General features: G+C 37.1%; 1 protein-coding gene across 1 annotated transcript in view; it reads right to left on the bottom strand.

Annotated features, from left to right (window-relative positions):
• Positions 1-20733, bottom strand: part of LOC109030825 (uncharacterized) — a 42086-nt gene extending 21353 nt beyond the window's left edge. Inside the window, exons 1-2 of the mRNA XM_019042002.2 lie at positions 20639-20733; positions 12944-13091 (exon numbers count right to left, since the gene is read on the bottom strand). Of these exons, the coding sequence (XP_018897547.2) occupies positions 12944-13028 (85 nt within the window). The 5' untranslated portion in view covers positions 13029-13091; positions 20639-20733. The remainder of the gene's footprint in view (positions 1-12943; positions 13092-20638) is intronic.
• Positions 20734-27865: the final 7132 nt, after the last annotated feature.

Here is a 27865-nt window from a genome sequence, read left to right as displayed (position 1 = left end):
TACATGAAATCCTCTTTCAAAGTCCTCTTTTGCACTCTGCGATGCTTGCAGCTACATTCCCATCAGTGGCGTAGCGCGCTTTGCGATATATCGATTGATCTGTCATTTAAACCTATGAAAAAGGATCGAATAACAGAGTGTTCGCAACGAACACCTTAATAATCGATTCTTTACCATAGCTTCAAATGAGGAAACATCGATAATTGATCATTCACGCTTCGCCACTGATTCCCACATTCCACGACAGTCCTTCAAGGAATTTACGCTCCATTATTTTCTTGTAAAACCCTCTGTCGTCATCTTAAAACTGGGCGCTACCTGCTCTTAGAAGAGTCCCGATCAAACATGTTTTTTGGCAGTCTATCTACCTCCCCTTTCTTCATACTAATTCTATAGACTATCAGAGCCTTTTAGATACCAAAATCACTGGTCCTGATTCAATTATTACTGCGCTGGGAATTTGTTAACTGCGTATAAATGAAAATATGACCCATCTGCAACGATTCTCAATCAGCTGAGAGGTTGAGGATGGAAAGAAAGGACAAAAGACCATCGAATTATGATAATAAATTGCCAAGGTCTTCCGAAATGCGGGGCTGATCAATTATGATGTCGCTTGATTATGAATGAATCTCTTCCCGGATTCGAAAATTTTAACTCAACACGTGCCGTGATTTGAACATCCATTACTTCCTGAATGGAACAAAATTTCAGGAATAAAAATTCGTCCTTTGAGGGACCATAACAAGTACCCTGATTCATGACATCATGTTTAAATTACGCCTTGAAATTTTCACAGAATGTGCTTCACATAGAGAAATGAAATGAAATCACCGGAGTTTTCAAGGAACGGCGATCCATAGTTTTCGACGTAGAAAATAAAATACGAGAGGAAGTTTGCAACGCCGCAAACCGAGATACGAGCATTTCTGCAGTTTCACCATCGATATGTTGTTACTAAAATTGGCAGAATGATGGTTCCTTTTTACGAAAAGTGGTTCTTTGAATTTGGAATGATCTACATATCTTTTTCATTTTGTGTGACATTATTAACAACCATGGAAAAATATTAAACGTAACACCGAGAGACCGTATGGACGACTTAATTTCCCATTCTTAACTCAAATGTCAACATCATTGTCCTGAGGGCAAAAAGGACAATGTCCTCATCAACCATTCGGTTTCCATACTTGATTTAGTGTATTAATTGTAAGACGCGTTTTTCGTGTATAGAACCCGTAACGGAACTTAATTTGCGACTGGATTAGAGGCTACATCTTAGTCAAAATCCGTAGGACTTCATTCAAATTCCGATTCTATGCGCCGAGTTTCGCCGATTATGCAACTTAGTAGAGCTTCTTGGTGGCTAAAAATCTACTCACCGGTCGAATTAATTCTAATTTTCGCAGTTATATTCTCATCCTTTATTTGCGTAACAGTTTGTGTAACTGAGCTTAGTTATTTTGGAAAAGTTATTCCGAAAATCTAGCGAAAACTTTCCTAGTAATCTGAAAACTAGTCATGCTCCTCTCTGTTTGGAACTTGAAAAACTCGCGAATTATTGATTCATACAACCCGCTCACATGAGTGAAGTGTTTTAAGTTGTTCCTTCTTTTTTTTATTCATTTATTTAGAGCCGGGCAAGATCGGATCGAATCTGGAAGTTTTGCAAGGGAGAGCAAACCTGGCTAATTTCAGAGACCTCGTAGCTGTCGTTGATTTTTTTTTATTTTTACTGATTTTTTGCATCTGAAAAGAAAACCACAAGATATTTGCGATGATTTGAAAGGGCCAGTCCCCCCTATCCTAAATTTATGAAAATACGACCAGACGTTCTGAAAGGCTGCAATAGAGATACACGTTTCCAGCACAGCTATCAACGCGGTCACTTTAATCTAGCAGCGCACAAAGTATTATTAGGTTGATCAACCGGACAGTTGAATTTTTTCCCCTTTATACAATTCTTCAATCCAATATTTAAGGTGATTTGACGGTTGCTATATTTTTTGTCAGAGCGACGTGCGATATATCGCATCAATTTGTTCCATAATTTCAGCTACTTGTCATTTTTTTCGAATTTTGAGATCGCACTTCCGTTGTCATGAGACTAAAGAATTCATGTACCAAATTTGACAAAGAATTTCAACGTATTGACGGCAGGGTTTTTTTTAGAGGAAAAATATCACATTTGAGTGCAGTTTCGATATCAGTATCGAATGCGATATTTTTCCTCTAAAAAAGCCCTGCCCTTAATACGATGAAATTCTTTGTCAACTGGCACATGCATTCTTTAGTCTCATGACAACCGAAGTGCGATCTTAAATTCGGAAAAAATGACAAGTAGCTGAAATTATGAAACAAATTGATGCGATATACCGCACATTGCTCTGACACAAAAAATGGCAACCGTCGAATCACCTTAACCAAAAAATTACCGAAAACACCCGCTCATTTCGCTCATCAGCATTGAGCTTATAAAGTGAAATAAATCCAAAGACATAAAGACGGAGCGCTCGTATCTAAAAGCACGGGGAAAAAGTGAAGCTAGGTTCGGCGCTGCGCGCTTGTGTGAGTGTGTAAATGAGCGCGGGAATCCATGGCGGCAAACGGAAATTTGATTTGAACTTGTCCTCTTGATTTTTGCACATTTCTTCTTTGAAACGTATTTTAAATTCCTAAAACGAATATACTAAGAAAGTTCGGTCTGCGTCCTAATATAATACACCTACTTTTGCTCGGTAACAGGCAGTAATCTCAGATAAAGTTAGTTTTTCTTCTGCTCATGGTGGTTCTGCAGGTTCAAACAGGCCGTTACAGCTCTAGATCAACGTTACTCCCAAATGAAATTAATCGGTCGACGACGGACTGAAACTAACCTAAAGTTAAAAAAATATGAGTGTGTACCTGAATTTGGGCAAAAATCAACCTAAAATACTTTGTTTCCGCAATTTTATTTATTAGTTCCCGCCCTACATTTGAATTCAAACTTGTCCCGATTTCGCCGCCAATCCTCTAGCCAATAGTAGAGGTGATTGAAAAGAAGCTCTAGAAGCTTCATTTTTTGCTTTTAGTGCTCCGTCTTTATGTCTTTGAATAAATCACACATGCGGCCCCATCATCACGCACAACATAATCATGGATGCTGGTCTGTGTATTTCCACGAAAGCGCACTATTATACACCGTTAAGCGTCAACCATCGTGACGCAACTCAAAAGGAGTGTTGCATGCTACTCTGAATTTGTTTACTTACGATTGATTGAACCTTTCATTACCCAGTCAGTCTTTTCCACTCAATGCCTCCTTCCGTATTTTCTTCTCTCATTTTTCTAGTGATATCCTCGTCTTATTTTTCTCGTGATCATTATGGTATCCGTCAAATTCTTCACGCGTCTACATATCTTACAAATGTCATATTAATTACCGTGATGTACAGGTTTTGCAAATATGACAGAGAATGAAGGACTGTTTAATTTGACGGAATAAACAAACGAGGCTGACTGATAATATTTGAGTTGAAAAAGGTACAAATGAGATCTCTTGTTCGTTAAATGATGCAAATCTAATAAAATAGGGAGTATTTTTAAAATATAATTTAAAAATATTACGACGCATCTTGAGATTGCTTTCATTTGAAATATTCTTAACAACTTTTTCAACAATTTTAAAGTATTATTTAAAATATTATTTGAATATGTTGTTAATTGCGCATAACGATGATAAAACAAGACAGGTGCGGCCTTATCGCAATACGTTTGATTAAATTACATTATATTGCCGAAGCTTTTCAACACGAGTGTCATCTTCAGGGCATTACATATGTATATAAAAACTAACAAATATGAAAAAATACTGTCGACAGGATTATTTTTGTAAATTATCTGAACCAATTGAAGTAATGATTTAAATATTTGTATGGATGCACTTATTGCACTCCTAAAACAACGTCAAAAATACGGTCGGAAAGTTTCCGAATATATCTTAAAAGACTGTCGCAATGATACTAACATGAAAATTTCTGAAAATAATCTTGGAAACATTTTTGCAAATTCTTGTGCTGTACGTTCTGACTATCATGACTTCAATATCTTAAAAATGTTGCGGACTTACTGGGAACCATCTAATATCCCAGTCCCAGTCCTTAAATTTTGTGCCTGTAGAAAATAACGTTAAGCCAGCATAGTTTAAAATTGATAAGTTACAAACAGGGGTCTGTCACGACTCACAATCTTAGAAAACATTAGCACAGAAAACTGAATCCTGACGCTCATGGAGGCACGCATGGATATTATATGCAGCATAGAGAAAAAAAAGGAGGTATTTGCATTTCGGGCATCTTGGAATTTTTTTGATGATTTGATGACGTAGGTCGGTACAGCGACGTTTATCCTGTCGATTTTCTTGGAAATGGTGTAATTTAAGGAAAAAAGTCTTCCTATAAAAAGTGCTCGAAATTATATAATGAGTTGATTTAAGTAAAAAAATCGAACATTATGGTCCGTTTTTCATATTTCGAATTCCGGAGTTCGCTGGCCAGGTTGTACCGACCTACGTCACAGGGTAAACAAACCTCAAGATGCAAACACCTGCTTTTTTTCTCTATGTATATGCAGCACTCCATCGTAAAAACCGAAAAGCGCACTAGGTATTAAGTGCGAAATCGATGCAAAAGACCAATTGGTTGGCGGGGGTACCTCCTATAGGTTTCATCAGAATGAATGAGATCCCTACAATTTTAATAACATACAAACATCGATGCGCAATTATTATGACACACATGACTCATCTCGTTCAAGCTGACGCCGTTTTTCGGAGCGAGTCACATGTCAGTGGCGGTAAAGGAGGAATAAATTTAATAAAAATTTCCACACAAAATCGGAAGATTTCCTTTATAGGACGGAAAATTAACGATTGTCGTAAATACTGACTTGCAATTAAGCGTAAATTAAGTCGGGTGATGCTCCTGTTTATGTAGTATTGACCCTGTTGTTCATTCTCCTCGCAAACGCTGCCAAATTTCTTTAAAAATGCGATTAAATAAAAAGGTTATGCTCGACAAAGTTTTAGGATGAAAATGAGAAGCTGTTCGGTGTAACATGCAAGTTCTTACGGTTGGAAAGCACTGAGACTGAAACAGAATGCCCATACTTTTTTTTTATAATTTTCCCATTACAACATGAAAATAACTCAGAACTGATCATTGCTCCTGCGTAATTTTTAAATAAATAAAGAGGCAACATGTTGCACCAAGAATATTTATTAAAAAATCATAAAATTTTAAAAATACACCAAACGATCCTTTCCCAAGACTGTAACGAACGAGTATGTTTTCAACTACTGGTGATGATTATCGGATTGAAAAAATCTTTTGGTATATGTTTCTATAATTTCGTCATATCGGTTAATTCATAGATACCTTTATTTTTCGGAATTTCAAAAGTTACGTTTACTTTTTATACATTATGGAGGAAACTAGAGTCCCTTTATACTAAGAGTTAAGACAACACCCCCTCATGGAGTCACAAACAGGAATAAAGATTACACAAATTGAACGTTTTTCGTAATCTTTGATCGGCTCATTCTCTAATTCCTTTCTCCGTTCCTTCTCTCATTCCGTTTATTCCTTGTCGAACCAGTATAAGTCCTCGGTCCATTCCAGATCATAATCTTTGCAATTGGTGAAAATGTATTCTTTATTACCGTTTGTGACACAGTGGAAGCCTGTAATACGGTAACCAATCAGAAATGGATTCACATTGTCTTAATTCTCAGTATAAAGGGCCTCTAAAGGAAACTCAACAAAATTATTGGATTCAATTTTCCACCAAAAAAAGAAACAAAACCCGGAAAGAAATTTAATCGAAAAATTTCCGAAATAAACGACGGTCGGTTTTCCCTCAATGAATTTTAAATAAAGTTGAAAGATTGCAAAGTCGTTGAAATATTTACATACCTTTATTATCATCATCTTTTTTGTCTAATAAATATGTCCAAAAAAATGACAACAATGCAATCCGTTTCTCATCACGGTCGTTAGACTGCGTAAAAAAAATCTATTCTTGTCTATTTTATGATGTGTTTATTAATTTTTGAACTTTTCCGCCGGCTCCCGTGTTTAATTCTCCAGGTAAATTTTGATATGCCATTTGGACGTATTTCTGCCAAACGGAACTACGTGCATTGAGACATGAGTCCTGAGACCCATAAGAATATATGCATAACAGGGCTCACGTCATAATGCACATAGTTCCGTTTGGCAGAAATACGTCGTTTTGACAGCACTGAACATATCTTCCTTGCTTCAGGAAAATTATAGCCCCGATCTCGACACGTGCTAAACGTTTACTCTCCGCCCCCTAACCCACAGCTCCAGCGATGACCACAAAACATCGAAAACCAGAACTTGTCACGATTTTCCTACGGTTCACCGCGGTCAATGGATGGAAATATCAATATTAATTTAAAGTGTCCTCCTTTTAGAACGTTCCAGATTTCCTGAGCGGGGGTAAACTTCCATCAAAATCGGGAAAATGTAATTATAACGTGTGAGGGAGAGGAAATTGACCTCGCAATAATTTATGTTCTCTCGGGTAGAATATTTCAAATTATTCAGGGACCGCTTATGCTTTCGGCGTAAAGTCACAATTAGAGGTGCCAGTCCTTTCTGAAGAATTCATTCTTCATCCCTGCAAAGGGGAAAATCTTAAGGGACAACTTGATCTCACATTATATGAATGAGTTTTTGAAGAGAAGAATTCTTTCGTTCTAGAAAATTTTAACCTAGGAGAGTTCCCACTACCCCACCACAAACAAACAAACACTATGCAAGACGTACTAATTATCGGTTAACCAACCTGCACGTGATTATTGCATCATGTTTGTCGTGTTGCTTGCTGCAAAAAGCCAGGCGCGCAGGATATGCGGACTTGGCAATGGTTTTCTGTTCACAAACTTAGGAAAACAAAGAAAACCGAAAACAGAGGCCGCAGGTACAACTGGACTACATTTTGCAATTTGGAACTATAAATTCTAGCCTGGTTTAAAAACAACGTTAGTGCCATTCGTTTCCCTATGCCCACAAGTGTTTTTCTAGAAGAACCAGAATTTATAGTTCTAAATTGCAAAATGCAGTCCAACTGTAAAGCGTGACTTAGATTTACGAATGAAGATTTCTGATGACACGTACCTTACCCGTCTACCCGGAGAAAAATCCCCGAATCAAATGATACATCTAAGTTTGCGGTTCAGATAACCGACTTTTATGGTCATCGCAACCGAAAATTGGTTCAGGTAATTGAATGATGTTTTGGCCGTGCCAGAACGTCTGACTCTGGTCCTCAACGATATAGCCGGAAGAATTTAAATGGAAATCTTTGGAAAGTTTTTTTCTATGTCTTTACTTTTTAATTACTTTACTATGTAATCGTACTTAATGTGGTTGAGTAATAATGTAATAATGTAATATGAGTCTTAATGAATTGTATGTAATGAGCAGTGTAAGTTTGATCTATTTTTATACTTTCGGATACTACGATCAATAAAAGTTAGCCATAAACATATAAACATGACGTGCATCCGGAGGAAAACATTGTTGACTAAATCGGATGAGTCTGTTCTGTTTTTATTTTTATTTTCTGGCAACAATTTAACTCGTGTATCTATCGCAGCTGGCTGGCACTTGCGCTATTTTCCGATGTACAAACACAACCCGTTTTATCGCTGTCGCATTAAACTAGGGCTCTCCATTCACAGTAAACAACGTACCCTTGCACTTGAACCAGCTCAGTCGTGCGTTATCATGTGTGTGCAGAAAATAACGCATTGCACTCCGTAAAATTGCGCAAGCCACTGTTGCATAATACGTCATCACTCAACCTGGCTTGCATTGAGATGAGAGGAAGATTTGTTTATGGCGCTATTGATTCGTTCCGAAGAATTTTCCCGGACGGTTCCGTTTTGGTGATTTCCGCGTGGTTTCTCTGTAGCCAGTGGCGAGGTGTGAATGATCGAATATCGATACTTCCCCATATGAAGCTGTGGTAAATAATCGATATTTAGATTAATCTGTTTATCGATCCTTTTACACAGGTTTAAGTGGCAGATCAATCGATAAAGCACGCGCTGCTGCTACGGATCTGCCGTACAGATCTGCCGTGCTACGGAAAAACGTCGTTCGAACATTCGCGAGTTGCCAAATTTCCTCCGGTAAAATGATCATTCTTGAGGGAAGTTACGAATGTTTTTCCTTGAAATTTGCAGGAACTTTAGGTAAAATTGCGAAAAAAATTCTTTGAAGAATTGGAAAGAAAATATTCATAAATTCACTGGGAAATTTGAATTTTATCTGAGAAAATTTGGCAACGCCTAAAGGTTCATCCGACATTTTTCCGTAGCGTCAGAGATGACCTATATCATCAGCTTGTACGACAGTAACTCTTGAGAGAATTCGGTCAACCAATCGTCGCTCTTATGATGTTAATCCGTATCCCTATTTCCAAGTGAGCCACAAAAAACATGGGTTTATACGAACAAAAGAGCTCACGTGAAAATAAAGATGCACTTGCTCGTCATCGGAGCGACAAAATAAGCGGATTATTTGCGAGGCTTGGTGATCAATTGGTAAAAGAAATAAATTATACTAGGGGCTTATGGGGCTGCTTTGCAGCCCCTTATTTTTCCTGTACACTTTTCACTTTCACATGTTTTTTTTTTTTATTTATATTCATTTAATTTTCTGTTTTGTTTTTGAATCAGGTCTAATTATTTTTTTGAGAGAATAAATATAACAAATGTTTTCAAAAATTGTAATTTTATTTAGTAAACTTTAAACTAAAATAAAAAATAAAATAAAATTTAAAAAATAATTCTAAAAATAAAATTTAGAGATGAGTAATAAAATAATAACAACACTATTAAACAGAACTATAAGTCTTATTATTTTCTCTGAACTGTTTATTTTTAAAATGTTTAAAAACAAAACGGAATAGACAAAGTCCAAATAGTAACTAACAGAAGAGGAAAGATTTAAATGCAGTATCCGGAATGCAGCTGCATTCCGGATGCGTTAAAAGGTGGGAAGGAGGGAGGGACGGACTGAGAAACTGAAAAAAGTACGTTACGTAACGGTAAATATTAAATAAACTTACCTATATATGGATCCTTGAACTTTAAAGCAATAAGGTACATCACCCGGAATATCAATTCGATTTGCAGAGAAAGAGGCAAAAGCAACAGCACTATTATAATTTCTGATATGCTTTATGAAATTTGGAGAATATAAAAATAATGATTTCAAATCGGTATTTGTCCGAATACTCGGTAAAGAAATTAAGCCATTTTGGCAGCAGTTATTAAAATGACCATTGGACATTTCACCCTGAAAATGGCGAGCATCACAATGATGACAAATTATATTCATTGAACCGACTGAAAATTTGGTAACAAAATTTTCATCAAAGTTCTGATCATCAATTTTATACTTCCGAAATGAAGAAATGAAACTTTGATTTTCTATACTAATAACAGAGTTAAGTTCTTGCTTCACTAAACGAACATGGGAAGAATTGTGGAAAACGCGACCACGTTTTGGAGGACGACCGCCTCGGTCATTCAAAATTTCACTCATAACAACTGTTTTTAAAATTAAAATTAGTAAAAATTATTATTATTTTAACAAAATCATAACTGAAAAGTTCAATTTTTAAATTAAAAAAAATAAATCAGAAGAAAAAAGATGAAATGAAAATGGAAATTAATAATAAACATATTTATACACATTGAAAAGAAACAGCGTGAAAAGTTCTGATCGGAAATGAGAAAAAAAACTTGGAGGTTATTGCCTTAATGAGGAAAAATTGGCAATAGGAAAAAGATAATAAAAGATGGAACCAATCATGAAAAACCGTAAAAAAAAAACGCGGGAAAAGAAAAATGTAAGTTGATGGCAGTTGAGTGTTGGAAGTAACCTCACTTAATGATGATTGTTGAACGAAAACAGCTGATAAAAAGACAGCAAACAGTAAAGTAAGATGCGTAGCAACAAAACTTTTCCGAAAAACAAAAAACAAAAAACCCCCACTTCCCCTCATCCAATTTATGAGTTTTTAGGGATTTAAAAATCGGGGACGAACCCCAGAAAATAATTTATAGTTTTCCCGAAGCATTGAGAACAACACCTTTCAAATGAACCAACGCCCCTCGCAATTAGTACAGTGGTTGATTCACAATTTCATTCTATTTTTCAAATTAAATATTAAGATATTCTTGCTAATAAAAGTATATAATAATATATATATATAATATATATGTGCTATATTATTTTTTTATCGTGCCGAATATCTGCCTCCGTATTATTACATGCACCCTAAATAAATCTGTAAATCCTAATCTTTTAGAGAGGCATTGAAGTTATTTAGATTCAATAAATTTCAAATGGGTGCTTTAGTCTAGTCTATTTTTGAGCAAAGAGAAAGGGGATTTTTTAACGTGTACAGCGTTTAGACGGTATAAGGGGGAAAACCTCCATTTAAAGGACCGAACTCCTGGGCGGATGGGAAATTTAAGTCTTCGATGCAAGCAATGAAAGTTTCCGGTCATGGACTCCAAACTGCGGTTCCGCTGATCAGAAATTTCGTTGAATTAGACAAGCTCCATTATGGTTACTAAACACTTTGGTAACCTGAACTGAGGTTTTGATCGTATTATCAAAAATTCAGTTACCTCGACAACGAACTTTAATGCTCTGCATTAACGAAAAACATTTTCTGCATTGAGAGTATAATCTTCCATGAAATAGGGGTTTCCCTGTTTTTACCTTACTTTTGAAAGATTTGAATGCCAAAGTAAGCTTCGGGCGAATTATTAAGGAAACTATCCGTAGAATCTTCATTTTTGAAACATGTACGAATTTGGCGGGGATTTTTCAAATTTTGGAATTAGATGAACAACTCGGAATTATCGGCTTGTAACGACGAGTGACGCTTTCATTGTTTAAAGACGAAACACTCAGGGTGCCTTCATTTTTTTGGTATGCAACACGGACATTCAGAGAACACGAATAGTTGCATCCATACGTTAGAATTAAAAAACCCACAGCATCTTCAATTATTTTCATTTTCAAAATGGACATACATGAGGTTCGAATAGTTGCATCCAGACGTTATAATCAACTTCGAGTCTTCCTCGCAGATTCACCAACTAAAAGTGGGCTCCTTGCTCTATTCCTATCTACACACTTAGCGAAGACCATCCATATCTATCGTTTAATTTATGTGCACATTAGTGTTACGAGCGTCTGTACGTGCGTTACATACATTCATCGATGTGAATGTTACACAGAAATAAAACGATGAATCAATTTAATCATTCATTCGATTGAAAAGAAAAATCACGTGGTTTTTCATCAGACAAAACGCCACGATTCTTCCAGATATAAGAGGAAACAAATCGTAGTGAAGCAAATTTCATCTTTCATTGAGTGCCTTTAAAATAATAGAGTAGGCTGTAAAGACATAACAAATTACATTATCTGTCCATTAAAAGTGTGCTAGAGCAAGCGAGAACGATGACGAGTCTTATCGTTGGTTCCTATAGTGACTTTAACGCTGGAGTAGAAATGTAGGGACCGGCTTATATCATATCTTTGATGTCACGTAGACAAGTCTTAGCGTTGGTTTCTATAGTGACTTTAACGCTGGAGTAGAAATGCAGGGACCGGTTTATATCATATCTTTGATGTCACGATATAGGTGAAATTTAGGTAAAATAAGGGTTTCCAGAGAGTTCAAATTTAAGAAAATCAGCAATTCAGCTAGCAGAGCCTTATGTACCCGTTTTTGCATTTCTACTCATCATAGTTCTCGCTATAGCATTACGGCAATATTTTAATGGATACATAAAATGATTTGATATGCCTTTGCAGCTTACTTCTTACTTTTAAATGCACATAATGATTCGGTTAATGAAAACAAATTTTAATTTTTCGATCCCTTGATAGCACCTGTTTTATTTTGTACCTAGATCATCAAACCTTTCGTTCAGTAAACATCTCAATAAAAATACATCATCCTTTATCGAATCAGGGTACGGTGGTTCCTGATGAAATTCAAGTAAAGTATAATATATTTAAGGGCACAAGTTATACAAGACGTCTTATTGAGGCCCCGCCGTTACTTGGTCAGGGTCAAAGACATCCTCCCCCTAACCCTTCTCTAAAAAAATCATCAATATACGAGTAGATTCATTGATATACGAGGTCAAAAACTGGGTAAAATGTGTTTTCTAAAAATGCATAAAAAATTGAAGAATGTGCATGATTAAAGGTAAATAATTGGTGGAAAAGATTCTTACTAAAAAGATACTGAGAACTACAAAGAAGCACGATAAAACGCCAGGTAGGAGGAGGTGGTTGGTAGTTAAGGTCAATGACGGCAAAGCGGATGATTGACCTCTGTGATCAATTATGAGTTTGTCTACCCTCCCTTTTTTCTCGCTGATTCAACATTCTCAAGATTTAACCACTCTTGGGGGGAAATGTTTTCTTTTTGAAAGGTATACTGTATTTCAAGAATCACGAAATCATGTGAATTTGTCATAATTTTAGAAAAAAAAAACACATTTGAAGTTTGAATTTTTTTTAATTAATTTGAAGTATAACTTCAGATCGATAGAAAACTTCAGATCGATAGAATGAACAGTTGGGAAACCTGCGATAATTGATGCTTGAGAATAGAACATAGTTTACATCTTTACAAAAGGAAGAAATCGATATATTCTCAAACAAGTATACTCTTGGTTTAATATTCTTCTAATGGTAATTTTCATCTAATATGTTTTCAAATTTGTCGAATTCACGCTTTTTTAAACCCTCATCATTAGATCATCAGAGACGTAAGCTAAAATGAAGAAGAATTATTTTTTTTTTATTAGAAAAAAAAAACTACGTACTGAAAGATGGACAATCCGCAGACAGCGCCACACACACTTGCACCGCCAGAAGGGCCAAAACGCTGAAACTGTACTTGGCTGCCATTATGTTTCTTAAAGCTGCACTAAACTGCACTTTAGTTCAACCGGTCCACAGAGGCTCGAGAATCTAGCAAAGAAAAACAAGCTTATCACGCTGAAAATTCAAACTAGCTAGAAGTGAACAAAAACTAGGTTGATCCGCGTTGAGACAAAGCTGAAGCCTATTCGAAACTAGTTGCGAGTGAATCCGCGTTACCGTGCGAAAGGGTAAAACACAGGGTCCAGCGACCGGTGCCTAACCAAGTTCCCGAGAGTAGTGTTTAAGCGTGCCGCCGCGCGGACTTTTTAAGCCTCGCTGCAAGGCTGCCAACCACCGGGGCGCAAGGTTACCAACTCTGATAAGCCTCGAATTCGGCGGGCTTATTGACCGGTGGATTCGGATCACATTCGGCTTGGCAGCGCTGGGCTCATCTTCAATTTTACTATGACCGGTGATGCCAACCTTTTGCTTTTGAATAAGCTCCTTAGATTATATGGATCGCATTTGGCGAAAAGGAACCGGCGCGATTACAGTGTTTTCAAAATCGTCCAACTTCTTTTTTCCTTTTAAATATGCTCGATATATGTACAGTATTAAAATTCACACGATTTTGTCCCTCTAAGAGGAATAATTTTTTGGTGGAAGCGAATGCCATTTGCTATTCTGGAAGATTTTTTAGATAATTATGAAGAACTAACATTTTTACAAAACTGCAATCGTGGTGGTTCTTTTTTGCTAAATGCAATCCATATTCTCAGGGTAGTTTTGTGAGAGGCCATTTATAGAAGACTTGACGCTAAATATTGGATTTTTTAACCCTCTTGTAACGCACTCGTAACGTAGTTCTACACTTAATCAAAAGTGGAGCCAGACATCTCGAACAAGGGAGTGTAAGGGGGGTCTGAGGGTCTCCCCCAAAATTGTTTTTATGAAGCGTCTAAAATGCATTTTGAGTCAATTTTGTCACGTATAATTGCCATATATTAGCATTTTTCCTTCTGATTTCCTCCGTTCCTACTTTTCCCCCTTCTCTTTTCTTTCCTCATTTTTTCAGACGAACGGGGAGGGGAGGAGGGCGTACGCCCCCGATTTGGTTCCGGCCTATGCACTCAATTTAAAATATACGTCACGTCTCCTTGCTCCCTCCGCACAAAAAAGGAAAATCATTGCTAAACTCCAGTTTTTCCCTTCATTCTTTAATTTGTGAAGAAATGAACGAAGGCGAAAAAGTAAAACACGTTTGAAACACACCCTGGTAAAAATTGGCAGTAGAATGTGTGTTCCAAAATACCATAGACCTACAGCCGGCTGTAAGATTTCCAATAGCCTCTGTAGCCGGCTACACAATTTCTTATAGCCTTATATAGCCGATGGCGACTAAGCAATGGCCAGGCGATAAAGTGTATGCTGAACGTTACTAATGACGGATGCTAGGACTTAGTGAGTTTTTGGAATACTGCTCTCTTTTTGGGCCGTAGTATCTTCATTTATTTTGCGAGGAAAGCTCTAATTTTGATGGATGCCTGCCATTACTAATATATTAGAGCGCCTTCAGTTTCGTATGATACTGTGCAATACCTCTGGTGTGAAATAGTTACTTCAAGCGCCGTGGCAGGCGGGCAGCCAGCGCGAAACACGCATTGGCGCCTACAAACCTAACAGGGATACTTCACGCATTGCGCAACGCGTGAAGTATCCCTGTTAGGTTTGTAGGCGCCCGTGCGTCGCCGCTCCGCTTTGTGTTATGCTCTAATATTTAATCTGGCGGAATCAGCGTTATTCAACTAATGATTTTGAAATGTTTGCACGTCCTGTATGGATTATCCTCATTTTAATTGATGAAAAAAATATGTATTAAAGGAAAATATAATGTTTGTTTTGTAAATATTAAGGTGGTTCCGTATCAAACTTCATGATTTCCAAAGCACACGAATTTCTACACAATTTCTTATAGCCTTTTATAATCGATGGCGAAAAAGCAACAGCCAGGCGATGAAGTGTAAAGCCCGGCGATAGGAACTATAGCCCGGCTGCATAATTTTTTATCGCTTCGTATAGCCCGGCCGTATGATTTTCTCCGCATTCTACAGCCAGCTATATGATTTTCTGTAGCCTACTTTAGCCGGCTATAAGAATTCCTATGGTACTTTGAAACGCAGCTCTTATCGCCAATTTTTACCAGGGCAAGGATAAATTGAGGATGATGAAACAGAAGAAAAATAAAGATAAATATCAAATTAAATAAAATGAGAGAGAGGAAAATTAAAAGAAATCCTCTGAAAAGGGCTCATACAGTTTTTATAACGGCATTCATCGATGCAATACACTGTATAAACGTTACGGCATCTTGCAATAGCAGATCTCACAGGATCATTGACCTAAATTCTCAGAAAATACTAAGTACAATAAGCTTTGTGAAGTCATCAATCAGCAAGAAATTTTTCAGCTTAAAATATTGCCGTTTCCTAGACTACGGTACGTTACTTCATTCCAAGGTTGCAAAGTTGTTCGAAATAATGCAATTTTTTACAGATGTATTCCAAAATTTTTGTGATTTTTGCGTTTCAGGAGAAGAGAAATAAACTGGAATTTTTAGTTTAAAACGCCGCGCTGTAGGTAGTTTCCTGGTAGAAACAAAATTTTTGAGCAGAGATTTTGTAACGTTAAAGTGTAGTTACGTTCTTTAGTCTAATAAAAAAGTAAGTAAAGTAAGTAAAAAGTAAGTTAAAAGTGAGTAAAAAAAGTAAAAAGTAAGTAAAAAAAATACGAATTGATATCGATAATCTTACAATTAATACACCCTGGTAACTTTCAGCTTAACTTATAAAATCATTTTAGTCCGCAAATTTCAGTTCCGTCTAGCAGCTCAAGTGACCCTCCCTCTCATTTGGACTGAGTTAAGCAGAAAGGAACCAACCCACATCTTGGAAAAAATTGAGTTATGAGTGGTTTTAAACTCAACCACTGCTCTACTATATATCACCAAAAATTCAAAGTTTTTGTTGGAGTAAGTTATGCAAAAGTAAGTTGATATCGATAATCTTATTACACCTGGTAACTTTGCAGCCAAACTTATGAAACTCTTTTAGTCCGCGTTTCAGTTCCCGATGTGGCTTGGTTCCTTTCTGTTTAACTCCGTCTCATTTGTCAAGCCCTTTGTTCTGCCTTTGGTCGATACTATCCTCATTTGCAGGCCAAGCATAGGGAGGGGGGCCACGGGGGCTCAAATTGCGTTTCAGCCCATCCCAGCACGGATTTCGGTTTTCCCCGGTGTTCTTCTGAAGTGGCGCAGATGGCAGATGGCAGCGGAATCGCCGTCATTAAAAATGAACGAATGAACAGCGTTGCCGATATGATTTGAGGAAAATACAGGGTGTCCCGAGATCACCGCCAGATTTCAGGAGAGTGTTTCTTGAATCAAATCCCTGGAAGCATTTTTAACGGAAAAATTGCGATACCTTGAAATAAAGTTGCTATTTTTGACGATTTTTTGACGATAAAATCGCTAAGATCATCAACATCTGATCGATTATCCTCAATCTTATCGCAATTTTAGCTCTCCAAAATCGCTCTCGATAAAATCGGAGTTTCATCTCAATTATTCGTAATTTTTTATCCGATAATATTGCAATAATTCGACGTCGATAAAATCGCGATAATTCTCCGATCAAATCGCAACGTATCGCGATCACTGCAACTCGGAAGAAAGAATTTCTTCTAAATTTTTTTCCCCCTAAAAGTGTCCCTTGTCTATGGTGTGGCCTCCACATTCAATTTTCAAGAAATTCATAGTTTTTTTCTGAATTGCTGGCTGCGGTTATGGACCGAATATGTACTCATGAATACTCATGATAGATATCTGTCATGTATTATTTTTATAAGGGGATTAATACGAGAAATATCGAGATCAAAATGAAAGTCTCCTCTGCTGTGATAGCGAAGAGAGCCGAAAATGCAAAAATGAAATTTTGAGAAGGTGGGCTCACTAGCCCGTCTGAGCGGTTTTTATTGAAAGAGGCCTTCGTCGTTCGTCAAATTTCCACTATCATCTCGAAAAGAATCTTAGAAATCGTTTGGATATTAAAAATCTACCGATTTCACTCAATTATATAAAAGCGGTATTATTATTTTAGATATTAAAAATCTACCGATTTCACTCAATTATATAAAAGCGGTATTATTATTTTCATGTTAAGCTATAGTGTCAAGTGAGACAGCCGAAAGTGCCAGGTATATCTTCTGCATGCTTCCGCGGTTGCGTTTCGGACAAACAACAAACAAATTTTCTGGTTAGAAATCGGCAGAAAAGGGTGGCATTTCACTTAGGAGCAATGTTTCATAGGCTCTTCGGAGGAGAAATGCTCCTTACGGCTATTTTGCCTGAAACTACGTCGTTTTTTGCGGACTCACGGCTCTCTCGTCTCTCTCATTTTTATACGGAGAAGACGAATTTTGCTCTTCTAGCTAGTTCACTAATTTCATCCAAAAGAGATTAGACGAAAGTTAGGAGGAAACTCGATTTAGAAAATTTGTGACTTCGGCTCTCTTCGCTATCACGGCAGTCTTCCTTTTGACGGGAGTTTTTTTTCTCACCGTGTTTGGCTAAATTCTCTCCAAGCAGCTTTGCCGTGCGCTATGGAAGAACGCCGTATGAACATTCGAAAGTTGCCAAATTTCCCTCTATATTATGTTTATTTTTGAGGCAAGTTATGAATATATCTACTTGAAAATTTCAGGAACATTAGATGAAATTGCGAATAAAAGTATCTAATAAATTGGAGAAAAAATATTCATATGTTTACCAGGGAATTCGTGTTGTATCAAAGGAAATCTAGCAACGCCTAGAGGTTCATGAGACGTTTTTCTTTAGCACGGTGGAGCCTGGCTCATTACTTTTCCCAGTTCAGTTCAGGTTATCATAAGAAATTCCACGTTTCATATTCATAAATATTGGCAAATTTTCGCCTCATTTCCTTGATAAACATGAACCAAGATGCCCAATTCATGAGACGATTCTGTCTTTTCAGCGCCAAGTTCAATAACAATTACTATCAAAAGCAAATTGCGCTGGTTTCCTTCTCCGCGAGCCCAAGGAAACCAAAGCGTCCGACCGTGCCAAAACGGGGCAGAGACTACCGATAAACAACGGGTCGTTCGTAACTTGGGAGTCGGGCAGAATTATCATACGCGACGGGCAAGAAATTCGATGGATGACACCTTTTCGAGCGCGGGTCTCTGTGCCCTATGGAAATGCGACGCCGCGACTCGAGGAGGTACGACTTCGCCGTCTTCCGGAAGAGTCTGCCTGAACTGAATTAAACATCGTTCACCATAAATCACCATTGATGAGACGGAATAATCCGTTTTTCATAAGTGGCACTCTGCGGTTGGGTGCCAATTCAATCACCGGTGGACTGGTGACTATTGTTCGGAGATTGCCAAATAGTGAATGGTGAACTTCATTTTCCTACTGGATTTTACTTTAGTTTTAGCGTTTTGGCAGATGTGGCAACTCTGGGCTCCGATCCATCAAAAGTCGAGATGTTTGCCACAAAACCATCACTCCTGCCGATTGACAAAGGACGAGTCTTTGTTTCTCTCGCATCTATCTGTTTTTTTTTAAAAAATTTTGCTTTGTTTTTTTTTTTTTTTTTTTTTTTTTTTTGTTAATGCATGCATTGCCTCCCACGAAAAGTCGGTACAGAATGTACGAGAGTTGTCCAGAAAGTAAGTTTAATTGTTTAATATCTCATAAACTAATAAGTAAAAAGCGTTGAAAAGCCATGAAATGAAATATAGGGAGCATGAAATGAAGCTATAGTTTATTCTCGATATAAGTTGCTGCAACGGAAAAAATATAGACGATGCGCATTTGCTGGAAAAGGAGACTATTACAAGTGGGGTCTTTTTATGCCTACATCGCAAAATGAAGGCGCTGTGAAAAAAAATTTTGCGCGAAGTCTTCCTTTTTTCTGACAACTCAGCTCTGACAGATGAAGTTTTCGTCAAAAAACCCAATTACAGCATTACCTAACATAAACTTATCGTTGATTTAATTTCTGTCCCGTGACAACAAAGACTTATCAATTTGGTGCATCCACCCTTTCATAAAATTTCATCTTTCGAAAGAGGAGCTGTTTCTTACAGTGTGTCGTATACACTAGCCACAACCTCTATTCCAGAATACGATGTAATTTAGTGGAAAGTTTACTTTCCACAGGTAGGTATGAACCCAGGAGTATGCTCACAATTGGACTGCATTTTGCAATTTGGAACTATAAATTCTGGCTCACCTGAAAAAACATTTATGTGCATAGGGAAACTAATGGCACATACGTTGTTTTTAAACCGGGCCAGAATTTATAGTTCCAAATTGAAAAATGTAGTCCAATTGGTTATTACATATTTGATGGTGATATTACATTTGGACCACGTTAAACAGAAAGGAACCAAGCCACATCAACTATTGTCAAATTTAATTGGGCAATTTAAATATTTACATGAAAACGGTGGTGCGGATTTTGGGGAAAGTTTCGATGAATTCTCTGCATAGTACGAGGCAAAGTCCTAAAAACTCTCGAAGGAATCCGCACAAAAGTTCTTTAGTAAAAAATTATTAGATTTGGCAATAGCTGATGTAGCTTGGTTCCTTTCTGCTGAACGCGGTCCATTTGTGATGAAATCAAATAAAAAAGAACCCCTGAGGTGAGGAGTAAATAAGATAATTGTACACAACTTCTACGGATTGATCCTGGATCACCATAGGTGCAAAGAACATCCAAAAATTTTAAACATTGACTCTTTGAGATTATTCACAAGTTGGAGAGCAATAAATCGAGAATTTTAGAAAAACACAAATAAAGTTTACCAGTGTTGTTGCTGGACTGCGAGATGTATCTTCACAAAACTAGAAAATCTTTATCACGCAAATCGTTGTACTTTGGACGAAGACGGAAAAAATGAAATTGCTGATTCAACAATTCAATTGCTTAAAAAAAGTGACTGCAATATTTAAACGTAGATTTCACAACTAAAAAATGCTAATTTAATCACTATTGTAAGCTAATTTAACCGCGGGAGTGGTTAAAGTAGCATTTCTTTGTTGTAAAATCTATATTGAAACATTGCAGTTACTTTTTTTTTTTAGCGCAATTTCATTTTTTCAGTGAAGGAACGTAACTCCATTTCATGGTTACAAAATTGACTCAATTCAATTTTTTACATGAATGTACCTTAAGCAATTTTCGTTCCAATTTTTTCTGATTTCTGCATGAGATCAGAAAAAAATTTAGTGGAATTTTCAGTTAGCAATGCTCAAAATTTTTCTGATAAAAATTTGATTTGCGAGGAGAAATTTGGCACCATCGAATTGTAGTTACGTTCTATAGTGGGGAACGACGAATCAAATTATTGCTTGCAATTCGACCAATAATTCTGAGAGTATTAGATAGCGTTCCGCATCAAAAACTGACAACTCATATTTTTGTCACCTCAAATAAGTTTTTTTTTCAAAATGACACAATTTTGAGTTCCTACCTCAAGGGCCCTCTTGTCTAACTTCATCACATTTTATATAATGCCGGTGTAACAAAAACGGATGACATTTCGAGCTCAACAATTTGTAAAATACTAACCAAATAAAATTCGAGTGGTTTATGGTGAAGCTGCAAAAATGTCTCGCACAACCGCCGTGAAGAAAACGAACGCACAACTGTCGATAGCGCAGAGGAGGAATAAGATTTTATGATAAAAAATAGGTGTTTTGGCCCCTTGCCACGAATTTATTAGCCCAAAAGCCTTCATCACGTTGTTAAACGAATAACTGCAGGGATCCGAGCTTTTTATGTGTTTCCTCCTCGGGAGCCTTATTACTGAGAAAAACTGAATAAAGACATCTTCTCTTTGCAGTCGAGAGTTCCATTTGCCAGTTAAGGTCATCCAATTTAGTTAAATACTCATTTTAAATCGAACTAAATTCGTTTAATGGTGAGAATTGAGCCTTTATCATTGTAAATATTTTACAGAAATATTTCATGCTATTTACGATTTTTCTAACGGTATAGTCTGAACCATACGTATTATAGTTCCTGGATTCGAAGAGTGTAATATGGGCATGTGTGACAGTGCAAAAATACATTAGGGCCTCATTTCGTCATTTCTCTCACGAAAGGACGTACCTAACCATATTTCAATGCTACTAAATTTCTATCCTAATTGCATTCTATACAAATTACATTTTTATAAGGAGAATCTTGGGCAATTCTAACTGAAAATTTCACTGATTTTGCTTCTGGCCTCATACAAAAACCAGAAAAATTTTGGGAAAAAACTGTGCAAATGCATTGTTGTGAAAAACTGAATTATTTTATTCAATTTTACAAATTTGGTACGCAGTTACGCTCCTGAGTCCGGAAAACGACGACTTATGCATCTGCGAATAAAGTAAGGCCCAAAGGAGGAATGTATAATTTCAAAGGACTTATTCTTATTATCGAATATTTTATATTATTCCTATTTGAATCATGGTTTGTTTATGCAAGCCTTGAAAAATGATGTGAACACTGGTTAGAATTCATTACTCACATTACTTTCCGAAATTTTCATAAAGCAACTTCAGGATATTGAGGCTGCATCATTGGATTCTATGCCTATATGGTCTCCATCAAATGCCATGTTCGTCCTCTCTGAATAAAAGTACTCTTTTATTGCATTATAATGATGTATGTGCTGGATGCAGTGGTTCATCCCCTGATGTGAACTTATACTTTTCCTAAAAATACGCAGAGTCAAAATAAACGACAATCGAGGCGTATGGATAATTGTACTGAAATATAGGAAAAAGTTGTATCGATCAGAGTTTTTCACTTTTAACTTCAGAGTTAATGTAAATCAGGTCTGGTGGATCCATTAGAGCAAAGGAGATATCAGACAATTTGCATTGGCAGTTACTTTTATGCATTGTTTCAACTCATTTATGCGTAACATACACATATCTACGAACACAGAGCTATCATTCCGTATAGACTTCTTTTGCATCAATGGGTCTATTTGATCTTAGCGTGACTTGCATATTACAACTGAAAGATTTACTTGAATGCGCATGTTACAACTGTAAGCAGATATCTCTCAACATCGAGATTAAGTGAAAGGAGTAATGGTGTCATCCTCGAGTTTTTCATGAGTATTTTTAAAACCAGAAGTTTGTCAATATCACTTTCCATATAAGTGTGAATTACAAATAATTTTTTTTTTTTTTTTAAAAAAAAAGAATAAAACCAACTTGAAAATATCAAATTTGATGTTGAAAGAATGTCCAGTCGTTGCGTAATGCTGCCGTTTTCTTGGTAATCTAAGGAAGTCAAATAACCCCTGCGCCAGTTGGATGCAGAATTGAAATTTGTCGCACGCACGAGCAATTGTGCGCATGGGACACAAGCTCGGGTCATTTGCACGTGTAAAAACAAAAGTCACGGAATTTTTACATGATCAACAGAAAATGCAAAAATATTGCTACAGAATATCTTTATGATGCATGATGCATGAAAAAGAGCTCCATGATGGGAGTTTTAAAAAGATTAAAGGAAGTTAAAGAGATTTTAGTGAGATTTTAAAGGTGCAATTATACAAAACTAAGCTCGGAAACTGTCAATGCCGAATGCAAAAGTGCTACAGGAAAAATGTAAAAAATACTTGCCCGAACAACGTGACCTTCAAATGGCTTTGGGGGGCAATAAAAATGAAAAATAAAAATTGTAGACTTGGTACCGAAAAGTACATTTCTGGCAAAATCTAGTGGAAGGCAACATTTCACCTATCTGAAAAATTGCCACAAACTCAAACAAAAAGTTTAAGTTACTTAAGTCGGTTAAGTTGCCGGTTGTCCGGTTTGATCGGAGCGGAACCAACACATCAAGAACAAGGGAAAAGACACGCGTCTAGACGGCGCGGCGCGTAGATACAACTATTCGTGCTTGATGGATGTCTGTGTTGCATCTGCAAAATTGAAGGGGCTATGGCGCGAGGCGTGAACTTGCAAATGCTCCACTGCATGCTCCCAGTGAGATGTCTCTCAAAGTCAGCAGAAAAGTTAAAATCGAGGCCCGATCAAGTTTCTCCTATCTTCAACTGATTTGACACTGGATTTTTTGTTTCCAACTTGACGCCTGACTCTTCTTACTGGATGTATTGTGGACGTAATTTTAAAGCTCGTATGTACCGGCCCCTCAACTCCCCTAGAACTGACAGTTTGGCCAATTTAATACGGCTTGGGATTTCTAGGTATACCTAGATGTCAAAATGAATTCCCTGACACTCGATTTTTTAGCGGCTCTGGTGCTTGCACTAGAGCTGCTATTCCGGACGGTCCCAGCTGGGGAGTATCAACGGACCATGTTACATTGGAGAGACCGCGTGTTGGTTGATGGGAATCGGCGCCATTTTCTGCTGTTTAGGGGGGACTGATTTTATTTTAATTGATATCTTTTTCCTGTGAGCGAATGCTATGTTGTGTAGTGTATTTTTGGAATCATGGTGATACTGTCAATAATTCAAAACGGGTCTGTGCTTTAATCTCGCACTGGAAAAAATGTACTTTACGTTTAAAATTTGAAAATTCAAATCTATAAGTTTTCGCGCTTTTTTCGAAGAATGCCGTGGTTGGAGCTTCCTAGTCATACTACTTGACATCAGCTGATAGCAAACAAAGGTTACCAAGGAAACCGTAAACGCGTAACAACTACCTACCGTCGCCAGAGCCGCTTTCCGACGGAATGCGTTGGAGCTTCCTGCTTGTTTCCTTCTGTTTTCATTGTGATGTCTGATTCTTTTTTTACGATGTATTTGTGTACCTATGTCTAAGGCTCGTATACCCCGTCCTTAAATCCTGGGGGACAGGGGAGGGGCATGTTTTTAGCAAGCCTCGGGTCAATTTGATCCGGCTTGGGTATAATTTAATGGTATCGATGATTTTGAAACACCGCGAGCGAGGTACGCATTTGTACAATTTTTCAGGTTGGCGATACTGTTGTTTCTTCATTTTAACCCACAAAAAATATCGATTTCAGGCGAGGCAAGCTGCCTTACCAGGAATCGATTTTTTACATACATTTAAATTGAGGAAAAATAGTGTTGCCACCGGTAACATTGCATTGTTCGCACAATACCACACGTGCGTAAGACTCGGAAATCTGAAGAGAGGAAGAAGATGGTTATTCGGTGAATAATTTCATGCACCAAAAATTCTGTATCCCACACGCAAAACCGTATTTCCCGCGTAAATTTTGACGTGAGTCCGGGAACTTTCCGCATAGGGCGACGAGAGAGAGATGAATGAGTGAGGCTTATCAAAGCAACTGGTTCCGGATTTAACTCCTCTGATGAGCTGCTCACTCTCATTTTCTACTATCAATATTCGCATAAGGAATGAACTCACTCAAAATGATGAACGCAACGTACGCAAATGATAGCGCTCTTTCGGTGAGAGCGCAAAAGTGACATCACTCTATTCCTTGAAGGTTGATCCGTAGAACTTTCTAGAATCATACGATTGTCGATTCATCAACTGATAATTTATGGAGTTTGAGGGCCGTTCATAACAGTTAAAGCTCGTTAAATCGAACTGCGGTTAAGACGAAAATCTACCTCTTTCGAAATTTTCTTCGGTCCCCTCACGCTCCCGCATAAAACAATGTAAAAATAATACGGTCGAGACGAATTTTCGGGAAGCTTGGTCGGCTTAAATGCAAGCATGTTAAAGTTGAGGAAAAACTTTCAGGTTTGAATATGAAAATTAGTAAAAAACGAGACTTTCGGAACATTTTCGACAAAAATTCATCAGAAACTGGAGTGACTGTGACGTACAAACAAGTAACCCTGAAAATTGGATTTTTTGACCCCCTTCTCTCTTTAATTGCACCCGTAACACACGCTTGCGCCCCTCTAAAAATTAAAAATTGTAAAAATCAGTTACTTGGCTTTTCCGATTATTTACATCAATCGCTAATCATGCAAAAATGCACTGGTAGAAGTCTCGAAAGAGTCCAGAGTGTGCACAGCGCAGGTCAGTATCCGAAAATGTGACTATATTTTCGGTTAAGTGTAAAAATGAAGGTAAACTACGCTTAACTGCTTACTTGGAACTATAATAAGGAAGTTTTTCGCCTTCATTTCGACGACTACGCAAAACTAGATCCTTTGCGTCAAAATAGCTGCATTCTCACTGGATTCGTTTACCCCAACTTCCGAGATGGGTTAAAAAGTCAAGTGGAGTAATTGGCATTGTTTGGATTAAAATATGATCAACCGGCGAAAATTAAAGCACCAGGCTATTTTCGCATCAACACTTCACACAGGATATAAGAAAGAAACCTGTTTTGAAATTCCAGCAGCATGACTCACAGACGTGAGACTGAGTATTGTATTTTGTATAACAGTTGGTTAATCCAAATTTTCCGCTCAGAAAAGTGTCAATCGAAAATCGACAAAAGTCAAACTGGTCATTAACAACGCACATTTACATTTGACAATTGGAGGTGTAAAAAGTAACTATGCACGAATGTATTAAATTAGAAGGAACTTCTCGTTATAAAGCACGCAAATCCTATGAAAAAAGAAAAAGAACGAAAAATATTAGTTAGTTTTAACTTCTAAAATTAGTACGTTTGCTATTATCAGAAACTGATTGAATTGCATGGTTTCTAATTTAATTATGTGTACATGGGTAAGGGGTTTATTTAACCTACCAATGTTGATCATTATCATGTCCCAGTTTTATGATGCAATAGGGTGAGCTATGTTTGTCTGATCCGAAATTTCTTTTGTTGATCTCCTGCTCTCTTCTTTTATAATTTAACCAAACTTCAGCTCTTCTTTCGCTTCCTCTCAATACAACTTTTCGTAAGATCCTTTTCCTTATTCCTTTCCTATCTCTCTTTCCAAGTCCTTGCTATTTCCTATATCCCTAGATACCTATTCCCTCTTGATGCTGTTAAGATGTAATTTAAATAAAACGCCTCTCGCGTTGGTTGACTACACTGTCGACGCTAATGATGCAATGAAACCAACCCTGCAATAAATTCATACACGTGAATCTCGACAAATTGGCAGAAAAGCAACCTAAACGTCACACGTGAGTAATTAAATGCAGGCTAACAGCTTGAATCGTGACGAATGGAGAGAAAGGAAATCAGGTCAAATAGCTTTATATATGCTCCGGAAAACTGCGACCATTGCAAAATCGCCAGCTTGATTTTCTGTCCATGCGTTCAAGTCCCCTAGCCATTTGACACGTGAGATATGCTACGCCCCGTTAAACGCTTTTTCCCCGTTTTGTCTTCAGCCAGTTCTTCGATGGACGTCTCTCTATGCATAAATCTAATTCTCAACATGTTGACGTTTTATGGTGCACTTACTGTTTTGTGATACAATTCATTGCGATTTTCCTTTTAATGTGCGACTAAGCTATTGGAATGAGAACATTGTAGTTCGGGAAATCAGAGGGAAAACTGAGTGGAAAACCCATATAGGTGGTCATACAGCATTCCAGAGAGAAGACCTGATGGACATTGTAACAAGAGACAATTAAAAAATAAGGCAATTGAAAACAGAAAATCAGAAAAAGGGCGACTTTAAAACCATATTTTAATCATGTGTAGGCAAATTTTACAGTATATCCTCGAGAATAGATCATTGGATCCTATTGGATCCAGTTGGTTGGTCGGTTCGCATTGAATAATTTAACGGATTAAACCAAAATTGGACCGCCTTTTCCAATTAGAAACTACAATTTCTATCTCATCCGTAAAAGTACCCATATGGATAGGGAAACTAGTGGTACATACGTTGTTTCTATACTGCGTCAGAAATTGTAGTTCCAAATCTTAATGTGCAGTCCAATTAGGCTATCTAAATCAAACGTTGATTAAACCTCCAATATTTTATCGTTTCAGCGGTAGACTGTGTGTGTGTACCATTTTGATTTACCTACATGTATAGCTTTCATAAAAAGAGGAAAATGCACAGAAAATCTCAAAACATCATATTTTTCACATTTTTGTCAAAACCATGAAATACGAGAAGCAATTCGGCAACTGGGTATGGAGTCAGCAAAATTGTTGTTAAATTCTTCCTTCAAAATTGTTCCCTTTTTTTAAAGAAAGAAAGAAAAAAAATCATGATTCGCAGCACTCTTTCAAAAAAATTATTTACACTGCACTTCATCAACAACAACTAATGGTTGGCTTCAGGTAGGGGGGTAACTTTTCGTCATATTTCCCAGAATAGTACTTCAAGGAATATTTTTCATTCATTGTTTTTTCCAATTGTTTACTGTCATGTTTCAAATAGAGGTCAATAAAACAGGACATAAAAAATAGAGAAAAACATCCCGTTGCTGTTGCACAAGTACTGTAACCTGGCTTAATAAGTTGTCGACCTGAGGCGAGTTGTATCGCAGGCGTTGCCAACATCTATGAAAATCCTTACCGATAGTGAATGGTTCGTACGAGATACAGAGGAATATACGTTTAGTTTGACCACTCTGCATATTGCCATACAGTGTAGCGAATTAATTTGAGAGGTCTGACATAATGTGGGAATTTTAAAAGTTCATACTTTCGTCTTAATTAAAAACAAAATCTTATAATATTAGTTTTAAGATTAGCTTTAAGCTTAAGTTAACATCTATGTAATTAATGCTCCGTGAGGGGCAGTAGTACATTTTATTTTAATAAAAAAAAAAAAAACTTCGTCAATAGAAAAATTGGAATTTTACTGTCTCGATTGGTTTTCTTGTAAATTTGTCTTTAAGAGACACCTCGTAAACTTTAATATGTTTCATAATAAACACCAAAAATTGCAGTTTT

This window comes from Bemisia tabaci, chromosome 3 (genome assembly GCF_918797505.1).
Source record: "Bemisia tabaci chromosome 3, PGI_BMITA_v3".
In the NCBI taxonomy this organism is placed as follows: domain Eukaryota; kingdom Metazoa; phylum Arthropoda; class Insecta; order Hemiptera; family Aleyrodidae; genus Bemisia; species Bemisia tabaci.
The sequence above is the reverse complement of the archived record's forward strand: the minus strand, read 5'-3'. Positions and strand labels throughout refer to the sequence as shown.